The following is a 15,571-nucleotide window of genomic DNA, read 5'->3' on the forward strand; positions in this document are numbered from 1 at the left end:
ACATACCTTTTTCTGGTGCCATTCAAGGCTTTATTTTACGTTACCCCTCATCATGGGTCTACGGTCGAGGTTAACTTCAGGTTGGAATTCTCAATGGGGATACTGACTTGCTGCCTCCAAAATGCAGCAAAGTGGATTTCACTGGTTGTTAAACTTTGGCTTACAGTGACGTGCGTGCATAGGCCTAGATAAATTTGTCTTAGCAACGTGAACCGTGGAAGGGCGTACAAAAAGTTTAACCAGTCACATCACAGATGGGTGACTGTCGTCACTGCATTAATCCAACACGCGTCATGTCACGCGCACGAGCCCCTCCTGAGGTCTTTTTGCATTTTTCTACTTAAGTCATCCCCTACTTCCCCCGGCACAGATTTACGCTGCTGGTGTCATATCAGGAGAGCACCCCGCCGACTCCCCCGCTGTTGGCAAACACGCCACTTTTGAATTTACAGTCATGCAGATGTGCGATTGCTTTTAGCATAAAAATGGTACAATGCGTTGAGTTAGAACAGCGCAACACCTCACCCACAGATTCTGTATCTCGATTGGCCGAAAGTTTGTCATGTGACGCTTGCTAGTTTTACTATTTTTATACCGCCGCTTCGAAAAGACTACTTTTCTTACTTTTCCCCTACAATACAACGCAGCCTCATTCTGAAAAAGAACTACACCCGTAGCAACCAAAGAACTATATCCCTAGCAACGAAAGCATAGGCGTGTATTTCGGCTCATGGCGAACAACATTGGTTAATGAATGTATTCAAACGTTGCTGTTCCGCTTGGAATTCTTGAATTAAATTTGATGAATGGAAATTCCAGTTTGGTGTTTCATTATTGATTTTTAGCTTAAATTTTGCAGAATCTGTGGGGAGGTGTTATAAAACAAACATTGACTGCTTTATCTCGCGGTAGGCCTACAGTAAAACTATACCCTCCCTCGGTAATCCATGAAGCAATCTACTTTCCCCCGGCAAATTTTACTATACCACTCGAAGCAGTCAATATTTGCATAATATCACACTGGTTGTTGCCATGGATCTACCAATCAGAATTGAGAATTCAAGTTTGCCTGCAGAATAATGCTCAATGCTTGTAGCCTGCACACCAAATCTCACCCGGTGTTTTTATTACACAACTGTCCGGGGATACACCATGTACTTTCCTATGGGAAAATAGTATTATTGTCAGTCTTGAGAAGAGAATGGTCTCCACGCCTCGTGAAAGCTTCACCTGTTACATTGAAATGTCGGACTTTACTTCCCTTCTGATAGAACTCCTCCGTACAGCCTTTATTCAAGTTGAGTTTCCCAGCGTGCTGTGTAGAAAAAAAATTGCTGCCCGACTTAACTCCTCCCTCTTGCACCGTATCATCTGCGTGCAGCACAAAGGGTGAGAGGAAGTCTAGCTCCTTCCATTGGTTTGCCATCACTGTATCTCTTTAATGACGCAGATTAGTTTTTGTAGAGAACGCGTCGAGAACATTGTATTTACTGGTGAAACCTCTAAAGCACTTGGTTTGACACAGTGAATCTTTTGTTGTCTTTTCGGGAAAAAAATAGCCATGGGTGTTTGGGGCTTTTGCACTGGCTTGATTCTGCTGGTGTCTTGCGCACCCCGAGCCTGCATCGGAGGCAGCGGGAATCTCTTCGTTACCCACGGGGCGGACCGAGCACTGATCGGCCACACTCTCCTCAGCAGACCGGCCGGGTCCCTGGTGGCATGCGCGGTGCAGTGTCATAGGCACGATCGCTGTCTGTCTTTCAACTTCTACCACCACCATGGAACGTGCCAAATGAACGACGCCAGAATGGAGGAATTCCCAGCAAGCTTGCAGCCGGCTGTTGGTGTCTTATACTTCGGTGGCCTGGAAACTTTGGAAAGTGATGCACAACAGCCGGTAAGATTTAAATGCCTCTTGTCATATCATTTTTGTTCTCAATTTTTTTTCAGTAGGTTCAGAATATTTGTGGTGATACAAAAAAGAAAACCAAAAGTGAAGGATTTTGTTCAAGTTAATTTCTGCGGCATTAACCCTCGCTAAAAACTATTCAAGACATCCAAAATGCTAGCGCCTTTCAAAAGTTATCATTGTTACACTCTAAACAAACATTTTTGAGGGGTTTTTGCCAAAGACATAGTGCCATTTCAAAAAAAAAAAATCACGTCTGGTTTGTCAACAATATAGATTTTACTTTGTCAGTGGACGCAATAAAAATGAGACAGTGCACTGCTCTGTGCACTGCATATACGCTTTATCAGGGAAACACAGTGACATAATAGGGCTTAATTTCTGGGGAGGGCACGTAGGGAAGCACTTTTTTTTTCAAGGGGGCACCGCAAGAAAATAAGCTGTGACTGCATTACAACGGACAATAGTCAAAATATTTCGGGGCGGGGACACTTAGGGTGCCCCTTTGTATGCCTCGTAATTACGCCACTGGAGGAACATTATTCTAGCAGGTCTGATGAATGGAAATGCATTTAGCGCAGTATTTCGAAAAATTAATCAATTAAACTCGACGGGACGAGGACTGTTGTGGGGAGAGGTTGGGAATTCTTTGTTCGTGCAAGGGGGGGTCTGTACTGCACGTAGTTGTCACCTTTGTTAAAGCCACTGAATATCTGTTTTGTCCTTAACCGTACACAGAAAAAAAGGCCCCTACAAGAGGTCGTCCAGCCTTTAGAAAATAAAAAAATAACATAAAATAGAAAGAAAAATAAAAATTGGCAAGAACGGGGGAGGTTTGACCCCCAGACCTGTGTCAGAGATGTTAAACTAACCAGCTTTGGAGATGGCTAAGATTTCCTGTAACCACGGAAGTACATTCTCCAGCCGTGTACTTCGCTATTTTCTCCCTTTGGGGCCTGCAATTTGTCGCCAACACCACAAACTCGCAAATAAGTCCTGGCGTGGTCAACTTCGTAAAATCCGTGCAATGAAAAAGTGAGGTTTCACGAACTAACGTATAAAGGCACCTTTCATTAGGGCGCCTTTCCATTTGTACGTCTTTGGGTGAGTTGCGTGCACGATTCGTTTATGCGTTTTACTTTCACGGACACAAAAAATCGACTCCATTATCACAACACACGTGTACCTTGCGTTGGGCCGTCAAAAATCGCCCCAGGTGCGATTTTGACAGAGTATGCAACGCTTGGCGCAAGCGTTGATGAGCATTTATGGAAAGGCGCCTTCAAAGGTAAAGGGGTTACGCTCACGCATTTGGCACTCAAGGCGCAGAGTTCGGTTTTTAAGAACTAACACACTGTTTTAGATATAGAGGGGTTACAAATCAAATGGAATAGTAATATTTGACACGAATTACCCATTCGTAAACTTAATTTCACTCAGAATAATTTTTTAGTAAGGAAATGAACAGAAGATTTATTTTGAGAAAAGAAATAATCCTGAGACTTGTGTTAGTTCGTGAAAACGCAAACATGGAACTGTCGGTTCTCTGCGCAAGGCACGCCTTTTTGTGTTAGTTCGTGAAAACAAAATTGCTGGAACTGTTAATTCTTTGCCCAAGGCGTGCGCAAAGGTTCACCTTTGCGTTACTTCCTGGTGTCGGTGGCGAATTTTGGTACCCCTTTACGGACTAATCAGAGCACGTGATACTCCAACTTGGGCCCCCGTGGAATGATAGAACGCTTGAAATGGCGTCGGCTTTGGCCGCGTCTGAATGGGAAACTTTGAGACAGGCCGTCCCCTGGGTGGGGGTGGGGGGAATCGGGCCCCCTAGGCGAGCAGTCCCCCCCCGACAAAACCATCAGCATCTAACGTATTGCTCTTGCAATGTGCCCCAGTAGATGGTACTTTGGCCCAGCTCTGCCCAAAGCTGGCGACAGCGCTGTGAGACGTTGGTGGCAATAGACAATACCGGTTATTTTAGCAGTGTCAAATTCATTCTTGGCTCGTGAGTGTTGTTCAGCCTGTCCAAAGCCATGGCCTTGGGAAAGCCTATACATAATGTGTTGGTCATGCAGGCTCAATTACTGATCCTACACGGATCGTTAGGTTGATGAAAGTCAAGATCTATTAGCAGTCCCCTAATCACTTTTTTAATGAGTTGTCTTAAGACGATAATAATGATAATAGTAACCCTTTCATTTTTGTCAGGGTATATTGGATGAAAGTTCAACAGCTAGGCAAAACGTCGTGACGAATCGACCAACGGGCAGAGGTAAATTATCTACGATTGTTTTTGTTTCAAAACCTCCCCGTGATGCGCTTTTTAAAAATATAATTCGCTTTCCGGAACCAAGCCGAAATATTGACTTGTTATTCAGGAAAACTTTGAATGTCACACCAGGATTAATTTCTGAGGACCATGCCTCTGGAGAAGTATATAAAAACTAGACTGAAATTCTACTGAGAAATTTCAGAATTGCTTTAGTTCTTTTGATCTCCCGATGTAGAGACGTTGTGCAGAGTTACACATTTTGTTTAAGTCTCACTTGCACATTATTTTACACATGGTCACATATAGGCCTCAAACCGGGTAACAAGGCAACATCTGTTAAAATTAGCCTTGAATTTTATTATGTTGCTGGACATTTTTGGTATCTTCCAAAATCCAAAAGTCTTCCCCAAAGCTTTTTTTGGGGGGGGGTATTCTGATGTAAATTTACATAGTCATAAGCAAATCTGTGATGTCATCCCAGACACTGAAACTAAACTGGATTTTCTGTCGTGTTATTGTCGTGTAAGTATCGATGGCAATAAGCCAGCGAGCAACCCTTTCTTAGAAATGTTTTAAAAGCAAATTTAGAATTCAAAATTTGAATATTTTGAACAATTTGAAAAGTGTAAACTGAACTGAGTGTTTGCCATGATTTACAACATGCCCTCACTTGTCTTTAAAAGGGTAGACAATTTTCAGTGTTTAGAAAGTTCACTTTTTATACTTCTCATTCAAAAAGATTTTAAACAATTGTCACGCATTGCAAAGGAGTATAAAGGCACACCCAACGTGACTCATCATTGCATGATCTTTGAACGTTTTAACGTCTCTCTTTGAATTCTTTATTTTGAGAGAGCTTAAGAGTAGGTTGGTACTGGCGCCTGGGTCAGAGTAAGGATTTCAGAGCGTTGGTAATCCTGCTCTGACTGGATTCTATTTTCATCACTCTTGCAAAAACCAGGGGCGGATCACGGATTGTCCAAAAGGTGGGGAGGGGGCGTGAACGAAAGCAGCAATGGTAAAATGCCCAAGAGCGCGCAGCGCGAAGCCCTTACCGTGTGAGGTGCGGGGCATTTTTCAGGTTTCAGGTTTATTTCCATATCTTTAGTTAATCTAGAAGTTAACAAAACTAAATTTATAATAGTATGGGGAGGTCAGACAAAAAGCAGAAGCTTTTTTGGGTCTGCCTCTTCAAGGAGAATACATGTAATTGACACAGTTCGGAGGGTAAGACATTAATAATACAGAAGTGTGAATGTCCATTTCACTTAAGTTTAATAAATTCACCTGTAGAGAAAAACCATCCTAATCTTTAGTCTACAACTCTAGTTAGAGCTTTGTCTGACATAATTGCAGAAATGTTGTATATTATAAAGATCGTATACAGATAAGGTGTGGAATTTGACAAATAACGGGGTGGAGTACATGATCTTTTACATCTTAAGCATTAATCAGTCGGATTTCTTCTGACTCACAATTTGTCAAGTATGGGGTATAAGTATTTCCCTAAGCAAGTATACCGTATTGAAGATGTGGCAAAGATAAGGTATTGTAAATCGAAAGAAGAAGACGAAAAGGGACAAAATAGCTGAATTTTCGGAGAACACTTACATTTCGAGAAATAAGAGTAAGAACTTTCCGGCAATGAAGTTTCCATGTTAACTTGTCATCAACACAGGCACCCAAAAATTTACAGGAATCCACATTTTAATGAGATTATCTTTAAAACGAACCCTTATGCTTTTGTCTACATTCCAATTCGTAAAAACCATAGAGTGAGTTTTCTTAAATTTCAAGGATAATTTGTTGCTCATCAACCACTCAAAAAAATTAGTTACTCACTCACTCACTGTTCTTCAGATCAACGACATCATTTGAAGTTTTCCCACTGAAGAATATATTTGTATCATCCAAAAATAGTTTAATTAACCCTAACCCTCCTCAATCCTTCACCTGTTGGAGGATTGAGGAGGGTTAGGGTTAACGTAAGAAGTTGTCTGGAATTCCAAATATCATTAATGTAGATAAGAAATAAGATGGGCCCTAGAATTGAGCCTTGGGGTACACCACAGGGCTTTTTATTTTGCCAGATGACGTATTGTTTTCTATTTTGAGGTTCTTTAAACCATTCCAGAGCGGTACCACCAGCACCATGTGATATGTATGTACCTTAGAGATAAGAATATCATGGTCTATGGTATCAAATGCCTTCGACAGACTTAGGAAAATACCAAATGCATATTCGAGTTTGTCTGAACTAGATGTTACTTTATCAACTTCAGCGATAAATTTAGAGTCACTGGTGTCACAATTATTAAACTTCACAGATTGACAGGGCTTGGCATTTGTATATTTTCTATTCAAAAGTTCATTGATGATTTTTTTAATGTTGGTTTTCTCTTGCTCGAAGGACGTGGAATAAAATATTTTCCTGGATGCTCTAATTATAGAAGTTAACTTATTTTTTTATCTGTTCTATTTGAGTTTATTCATCTTTGAAGGATCATTGAAATGTATCTTTTAAAGTTTATTTATTTTTTTTTCAAAGATTTTAACACGCCTTTCGTAATCCAAGGATTTTAGGCATTCATTTTACTACATCTACATTTTTATTAGGCATGGAATTACCAATTACTTGATTAGCTTAGATTTGAACTGAATTTTTGGATTTTAGGCGCTCTGTGGTGCAATTTCAGGCAACATGACCGCCTTTTTTTTATTTTTATTTTTTTATTTACTTTTTTGGTGAAGGGGGAGGGGCTGCACCCCCTACACCCTCTGGATTCGCCCCTGAAAACCTCTCAAAGTTACTGGCTTGGTTTGAAGGATGTGAAGGTTTTCTTCTCGGGGATTTGTTACCTGCCGTGTACATGTACTTGAAGTTCTAATGTACTCATTTCTGAAGGTTTCCCCGTGCCACCACCACCCATACACATTGATACCTTGGCTCCAAAGGTCATCTGCCCCGATCCCGTCTGGAGCTACACCAGGAGCAGCCAAACTCCCGTCCAGGTCGTCTGGGCACCGCCAACCGCCTGGGATAACGCCGATGGTCAGATACCCCCGACTCAAATCACCTGCACGATAAACGGCACATCCGTTGTCTCTGGTAGTTCCGTCTTCTTATACAGTGGCGTCACGACCCCGCGGTGCGTGGCGTCCGACATGGCCGGCAACGAGGGCTCCTGCAACTTCAGTGTTACCATCAAATGTAATTATGGAATATTTCCCAAGTGCAAGTCCTGGAGGCCTCACTTAATTTATCATCTGCCCAAGGTTATATTCCGCGTACAGGGTTGAATACTATTTGGCTTGATTACTACTAGAAATTATGGGTTTTGAGTAGAAATTACAGGGCAATTCCACGTAGAAGCGGAATTTGGTTGCTTTGTTACAAACTACACTAGTAGTCGTTATTCACAAAGAAAAAGACGTCCGTCAAACACCACAGTGAAAATAAAACTAAAGGCAATAGTACTTTTTATAATTTCCACTATTTATTTGGTCTCCCTAACCTTACGCCTGTCACGCATGACTGATTTCTTGATTGAACATAAAAGCCTTCTTTGGAACGGAAAAAATACCTTCTATCTTGCAAAAGGCAAAAAGCTCCGACATAGCTTCAGGCCTTTTTTTTGCTTTGTTGAGTCGTGGTGTGGCCCTTGCAATGGTCACCAACGGCTTGAGCACAGACTAGTCTTTTGTATATCTGGTAGCCTTCAGCAAATTTTTCACGCAAGCTTTTCTCTGAATTTATTCCCAGATTGTAGTGGTTGCCGAGCACTTGGTATGGAAAGTGGTGAGATACCAGATAACAACATAACTGCTACCTCAAGCTTAATGTCCGATGTGGCAAACTATGGCCCGCAACTCGCCCGCCTAAATGGTCCGAGTAAGTACGTCCAAGTCAAATATGCGAAAAGTGAATCTTCACGAGCACAGTGGTGGGAATGATTTCATTCGGTGGCAAATGGAATTTCCCAGTCCACCAGGACAGGAACATTCGTTGAACAATCATGTCATATGCCCATTGACGGACACAACACGTTGTGTAACGACATGTTCTCGCACCTATCGGGCCACGACAGAAGATACTGCGCCATTTAACGGCACCAAACAGGATTTATTCAGTGGTCACCTTTCGATAAAGGCCTGTCGAAAAATCCAGTGATTGACAACACGTGGCCCTAATGGCGGGGGATTTATTCACAATTAGCATATTAATATCGTGACATTTTTGTCTGTTTTTTTGTAACGAAACGAAGTTCGCGCTCCAATTTTCCTGCATGCAGAATCCTGGTGTGCCAACTCACCGCAGAGCGGCGAATCGTTGCCATGGATTCAAGTGAATTTGCAGCAAAATGTGAACATCTATGGTCTTATCATACAAGGCCGCAACGCCAACATGTTCGTGTCAACTTTCCTTGTAGCGTACAGCGATAACAGCCGCCAAACACCTTCCCCTTTACGAAAGGAATCCCAAAGCATCAGACGGGTAATTCACTTTATTTTTCCACTTCGTACTTACATAGAAATTGACGTACAGTTTGAAAGAAAATTACCGAAGTGTGTACTCCTTTACATTTTCAATTGATTGCTCGTGTGTTTTGCCGCTACAGCCATTTGTACGCATGCGAGCATAATTATGAATTGAGCATATGAGAGGGGGGGTTCATTTTGGATGGATCAGGACATTCGGGAATGTATTGGGGCGCCCCAACAATATATAATTTGCATAGTTGTTTGTACCGACGTGGTATAAAGGGATTCCACGCGATGCTTTTTCTCTCTATATATACATCAAAAGCAGATAAACCGCACGTGGGATGATAAACCACTGTGTTATCAAAATGGTTTAGACCACGCTGAGACAGTGCAATCAGTAGCGTAACTGTGGGGGGGGGGAGCGTGCCAGTCCCCCCAACCTGGGTGCCTTCCCCCATTTGAAATCTCCGTTGAGTTTATATACAATTTGTTATAATACAGCATTGTGGTGCCCCCTTACAAAAATTGTGTGCACCCCGGATGGCCCCCTAGACATTAAATAGCCCTTCTTACGTCACTGACTTCAATTTCTTGCCACTCAGCCGTCTCGCTAGGTACTGTATATGACGTAACTCAGAGCCTGTTGGAGAGAGAGTGGCTATGCCTTCGATTTTTCCTGTATGGAGTGGTGAAGTCATTGTGGAAATTTTTTTGCACAGGTTGACGCCTTGTGTATAAAAAAAATAATGTATATCACTGCGTAGCCTACCACTTTCCGTTAACTCACCTGTAATGAAACATGTTTTCCCCTACACACCGCCACAGTTTGATTCGGCCGAGTCTGGGCAGATTGCGGTGCACGTCCCTCTTCAGTCGGCCTCTCGGGACTACATCACCGCCTTGACCCTTCGACTACAACCTGCTAACTGGAAAGCAAAGATCTGCATGCGCTTCGAAGTCATTGGAGTGCCTGCCGACCAGGAACCTTGATTAACTGTATTGCGAACGATATAAAGACTTTTAGAACTGACACCAATAACAACAAAATCCTTACCTCCTTGTGAGTTTGTGTAAATTTTCCTGTACAGGTGAACCTATCCATGGACCATTCAGAAAAAAAGTAATGATAACAAAGAGTTTTATTCCAAAATTAGATATACGCCATTCAAAATCGAGCAACGTTTCCACAATTATTGAATTTTTAAAAACAAACAGAGGGTACCAGGTCCCTCGTAATATTATAATTCACTAGTCTGACTCATTTAGTTTCTTTTTTCCCCACTGAATGAAACCCCCAGAAACTGGCTGGAGGCAACCATGAGAAGGTGAGATTCAGAGGACCAAAATGTCGCTTATCTCATCATTGGTATACCCAGGTCAAGTTGAATAAAAAATGATAAATAGATGCCATAGATTAATCATGGCGTATTGACAAGAATATAATATAAAACCAGTGCTCTGGAATATGTAGCAATCACATTCCAGAGCACTGATTTTATATTATATTCTTGTCAATATTCTGTCACAGTGCTACGCAGCCTTCTATATGTCAGTGCATGTGTAGTGGGCGTGGTTTAAACTGAAGTGACGTCACACTTACGAACTGAATGCATGGTCTTTGCGTACACCCAGAACGCGTGCAGGAACCCATTTGGAAAACTTACAGCCATCTGTCTTTCCTTTGCCGCTTGGGGGTGCACTTCAACTCGGGGCGGATTAAAGCCTATGAAATGGCCTGCACACGTCACTCTCGTGCGCACGGACGGTTTCGTGATGTTGGCGAGCCTCATGTGTACGTACTTTGGGATGGCCCCTTTTCGTACGGAATTCCATATTTGCCGTCGCCCGTCGTCCGTCGCATTTTGCTTTTTGTTGTGTCCCAATTCTGCCATTTACCAGTTCCGAACATGCCATTTCCTGTCGTGCGTCACCCGTTGCGCGTCGCCCGTCGTGCGTCACCCATCAAATGGGTTGCATAGGACCTGCAAAAGCCGGGGTTTAACAAATGACAATGTGTTCTAAAGATCTTTTCCGAATAAGGCAAGTACAAATCCCACCTGCAAAGCATATACTAGTCACATAATTAATTCCAATAATGCTAGACTACCCCTGCCCCTTGACAAGAAAATATCGCCTCTTTGAGAATTCAACCAAGTGTTTTTTTGGGGAAAACTTTTTCAGCAAAAATGTTCCAGCCAACTTATCCACAGTGTTATTCAAATTTGCATACTGTAAAAATGTGCCGACTTGTTTTCATCAAATTCCAGGAAGAAATCTGCCAACCAATACAGATATTCCATCTTGTCCTCTCAATTTCACCTTGAAATCCAGAAATACTAGACGTGCTGTGGAGAACAAACTGTTTATTAAATGCATTGTTAGGGGGCAATTACCACTTGGTTTAAGTTTCAGAAAATATGACGTGTTGGTTTTTGTGGGTGTGTATATCCAATGAGAATAGGTTGTCCAGCACACCAGCATTATTTATGGGGCTAACAAGTAACGTTACTGTTTAAAAGGTTTCTGTGAGCCAACCTGCAAATAAAGTCATGTCTAATTTGGAGTATGCAGCAGATTTCTTCATAGGTATACCCGCCCTCAAAATAATGTTGAATCAGTTCGTCTTTTATGAAAACTATTAAGGAATCAAACATTGTAAATAATCTATTATTTACATTCCGTTCTGTGGGATATCGTGCAGGGACAGACAGAAATATTACATAGGCTGTAGACCTAAAGTCGGGCTGTTAACGAGTAAAGTTACGTCTAGAGTAAAGTTATCGAGAAAAACAATCTAAAGTCTGAATTTAACACACCTGTATGTATTTTGTGTCTTAACTCCTTACTTTCAATCGTCTGATCGTATTAAGAATTGAAGCTGACACATACAGCCTCGTTTTCAAACGCGGAAGTGCGCGGATTGACGCTAAAAGCGTCGTATTGGGGTCCCTCTATACGTTTTTCCATCCATCACAGCTACTAATCACGTCTATACGCACGTTACTTCGGTTTGCCTACGCCTACCATGCATGTTCGCGTACGGACACCTCAAAATAAGCGAATTGGCAAAATTCCAAATTAAAGACCATTATGCAATTTGTTTCTGAGCTGAGCTCCGGTCTGTTGCATTTACTGCAACAGTCCGGTCCCGTTAAGACTACATGACACAGACTACATGTCTTTAGAGGGAATTTTTTGTGCTGCCAGAACCCCTCCCCCCCCAAAAAAAAACGCTACAGCATAGTACGGCATGAAGCTATCCAGCCTGGACACTCACCGGACATGACGTCACCTGGACGCGTACCAGTTCTACTTCCTATACCAGCGGCGAATTGGCCAATGACGCACTGCAGTTTCTCATGAATATCTATGGTGTAAATATCGAAATGATAGACTGAGCTGGCCTCCAATGAAAATCTCTATGATTATTCGTAGCTAAACTTGCTTTGAAACTCATTATGATTTTCGCATGTTGAATCCCTAAGGACTCCGGGTATTCTTCTGTCAGTTTTTACCGCTGAAACGATCGCTAGTACGGTTGGCGCAAAACGAATGTTTACCCCACACTGCGTCTCACTGGGCAAAAAGTGCACTGCGATGATTTCTTTCTTTAAAAGATCTAAACCTTTGTTGTTTGTTGCACACACACACACAAACTAGAAAAACAAACAAACAACCAAACAAACAAACAACCACCACCACCACAACAACAACCACAACAACAAACACAACAACAACATCAACAACAACAACCAACAAAAAACCACCACTAGATTGCTATAGGGACGTGGTGTGATTCGTGTGGTCTTGACCTTCTCGAAGTCATCTTGTTAAAATGTTGTGATCCAAAAATAAAAGTAATCAACTGTAGTCACGGTCATGGCAAGAAGTTTGTTCTTTTTGGTTCGAGGCAGGTTAACATAAAATTTTAAAAAGGTAACAACTCCGGGGCTGATCCAGGAACATTTCCTGAGCAGATGTCTTTTAGGTATCTGATTGTTGCTGACAGGCGGACATTACACGCATTACATTGTTACTGATACTGATGTACAAGTAATAACTCTAATACCGGACGTCATCAGTAATTGTTCTGTCTTTTCATTTTTTGGTTAATTTTATTTTGTGTGTATTGGGGGGTGTAAGCGGGGTTGATCCTCTTGGATCAACGTCTGAAATAACTCTCGCAAGCTAACACTGAACATACAGTGCTATGAATATGACATAAGGCAAAAACCCGTTATTCAAAATAAACATCTCCCTGAAGCAAAGTATATCTTTGAAATGAAATTACTCTGTTAAGTCTCTGTGGAGCTAACGTACACGAACGTGTGTTTAAACATCTAGACTTTACAATGTTTGAGTGTTACTTAAGTCTGTCTAATCATATTGAAGAGTTAGATTGATATTTACACGGGCACTTAATTCTTGTCTGTATTTTATTCTTTACTGTATAGCCCGAGTAAACTGTAAAAAGTAAAATATGTATTTAATTCGTGATTATAAAAATGATACTGATCGTGTTAAAGTATCTTTCTAGTTACATTTGATCTATTCTAGTTTTAAGACAGTCCTGAGTCTGAAACTAAGCTCATTGCTTCCCTTCTACATGTTTTTCCAGACTTTCGAGCTACATTGCTTAGGGTACTTATGAGGAATCCTTAATTTCATTACCAGAAAGACTTAAATGAAATAGAAATAAATAAAGTAAGCTGTTCCTTTAGAGTCTGTTGATAGACGTTCCTATTTTATGCAGATTTTCTTCACACTAAACATACAGTCAGATTAATTATTAAAGACTAATACGGGCGTTTCACAATAGTGCGCCTCCAAGAGTTTGCGACGCTATGGCGAACCACAGTGGGCTAAATTTGTCGACCCAATTTGTGTTTTTAAAGGGTCGACAAATTTCGAGCGTGGGGATTGGCCAAAGCGTTGCAAACTCTTGGAGGCGCACTATTGTGAATCGCCCGTATTCCAACTAGTCGACTTTGGGTGGTATGAAAGTAAAAAAAGAAATATCAATGCTTTTTCGCAAAAGTTGATCTTTCGGAAAAGGTCCACATAGGTGAACAATGCCAGTAAGTAATAAATCCATTAAATTATTGTCAATAAAATTGTCAGTCTCTTTTTCCCAACTCTCTCAGTTTCGTAAGCGTCTTTGGAGTCGGAGCTTTTTTTTTTAATTGACGATAAACTTTATAAGCAGTGAAAATATTTATCTTTTCTTTTCCATGACAGTGCTGCCCCATGAAATCCATTTTGAAAATCAGGTGTCTACACACAAAAATATTTATATACGCTGAGGAAATAGTGTAATCACCTGAAGAGCATTTCCATGATTTAAAGTCGGTAATTATATATGATTGTTGTTTGGGCGTAATATTCATATTTTCTTCTTCTTAATATTATGCAGACTCCATAAAGACTAATGAAAGCCATGTTTGATTCAATATTTCGTTCTTTATTCAGAACATCTTCAGGAAGAAGATGAAGATGTTCTGAATAAAGAACGAAATATTGAATCAAACATGGCTTTCATTAGTCTTTATGGAGTCTGCATAATATTGAGTTATCTGAATATTATCAGTGGATCACCTACTGGTTTCTTCTTCTTAGTACTGTAAATAAACTCGAGCTCAAACGGGATATACTATTCAGTGCAGGTGTGTCGTGGCCAGTGTATCCTTATAGTGGGCTCCCCTGATTAAAGTACGATCCATGTTGATTAATTTTGTCTGCAGCCTGTCAACTGTAGTAACTTGTCGTATGTCTATTGGCAGTAGGCTGCACTCAACTGTGGTTCTTGGCAGAAATGAGTATTTGCAACCATCCTTTTTGATGGTGGGGGTGAACAAAGGAAGGTGCAGTTGATTTACGTTAATTTTTTGACCGTGTGTTCACCGTCGTTGATTTTTTTTTTAGCATGTTCAAACATTTCAGCCTTCTATGTTTAAGTGGCATAAATTTGTCCCGGGAAGGGGGAGGATGGTGGGGGGTGGGGGGAGGATTTAACTTGTCCGCACACTAGGGGGCGGGATATTAAATCATTCCCCGACATTTTTAGATGAGGATAATTAGGCAGATTGTGAAAGATTTTTTGGACTTTCCCAACAACAAAAATGTATTCAATAGAACTAAGGGATCAAAGCAATTTTTCAAAGCTATAAATAATAAATACACCATTTTAATGCAAGGTTCCTAAGTAGTGTAATACGGTACATATTGCATTTTGTCAAAAAGTGTGAGTGTGTGGTTCTCGGGATTTAAATTACGCTCATAGATGTTTCTGTCATACAGGTTCGCTCATCGCTGGGCACAAAGTAGCCAATCACAGTGCAAAGCCATAAGCCTCCCCCAGCGCTCTGATCTGAGCGACGAGCGAATCGTGGAGGTTGGAGACCATGTCACTCTTGGTGGCGCTCTATAACTTGTGCCTTTCACGCGAGCTGGTTCCGCCGTTTTGTGTGTGAATATCCAACATTTTTGTCACGAAAAAACGGCCCAAAATATCGTACCATGCCCACGCATTCAGCGTTATGTTTTTTGTTTAGAAAGAAGTAGAGTCAACCAATATAAAGAATTTCTCCAAAATTTAATAACACGGATGGGGTTCGAACCCATGAGGACTTACGTCCATTAGAACTTAAGTCTAACGCCTTAACCACTCGGCCACCGTGTTCCACAGATCCACAGTGGTGATTGTAAACTATTTATACAGTATATTTATGCAATATATTTACCATTTTCCTCAGACCTCAGATTAAACCTTTATAATACTACGTAGAAGTTTAAATGTTTTTACATCGGATAATGAGTGCACAGTCTTGCTGGCAACCGCGCAGATATAGGAGCACAGGAAATGACATTACAAAAAAGCACACTGGTCCCATTTTGGACGTGGCTAG

The 15,571-nt window shown here is 41.2% G+C and overlaps 1 protein-coding gene and 1 non-coding gene across 2 annotated transcripts; one reads left to right on the forward strand and one right to left on the reverse strand.

Annotated features, from left to right (window-relative positions):
- Window positions 1-276: 276 nt before the first annotated feature.
- Window positions 277-13,532, forward strand: LOC110983301 (uncharacterized). The gene is made up of 6 exons (XM_022242444.2): window positions 277-1,897; window positions 4,118-4,181; window positions 7,087-7,392; window positions 7,945-8,073; window positions 8,474-8,676; window positions 9,492-13,532. The coding sequence occupies exons 1-6, from the start codon at window positions 1,562-1,564 to the stop codon at window positions 9,654-9,656; spliced, it is 1,203 nt and encodes a 400-aa protein (XP_022098136.2). The 5' UTR covers window positions 277-1,561; the 3' UTR covers window positions 9,657-13,532.
- Window positions 13,533-15,262: 1,730 nt separating this feature from the next.
- On the reverse strand, window positions 15,263-15,345 carry Trnal-uaa (transfer RNA leucine (anticodon UAA)). Its single transcript has one exon. It is a non-coding gene; the product is annotated as a tRNA-Leu (tRNA).
- Window positions 15,346-15,571: the final 226 nt, after the last annotated feature.

This window comes from Acanthaster planci, linkage group LG15 (assembly GCF_054643075.1).
Source record: "Acanthaster planci isolate LZ-2023a linkage group LG15, COTS_SCS, whole genome shotgun sequence".
Classification (NCBI taxonomy): domain Eukaryota; kingdom Metazoa; phylum Echinodermata; class Asteroidea; order Valvatida; family Acanthasteridae; genus Acanthaster; species Acanthaster planci.

What these genes read in the sequence shown, in the direction of transcription:
- LOC110983301 (XM_022242444.2), top strand. Translation starts at nt 1,562, where the DNA reads ATGGGTGTTTGGGGCTTTTGCACTGGCTTGATTCTGCTGGTGTCTTGC. An exon ending in AAAGTGATGCACAACAGCCG is followed by an intron (nt 1,898 to 4,117) that starts GTAAGATTTAAA and finishes CATTTTTGTCAG; the next exon opens with GGTATATTGGATGAAAGTTC. An exon ending in GAATCGACCAACGGGCAGAG is followed by an intron (nt 4,182 to 7,086) that starts GTAAATTATCTA and finishes TCATTTCTGAAG; the next exon opens with GTTTCCCCGTGCCACCACCA.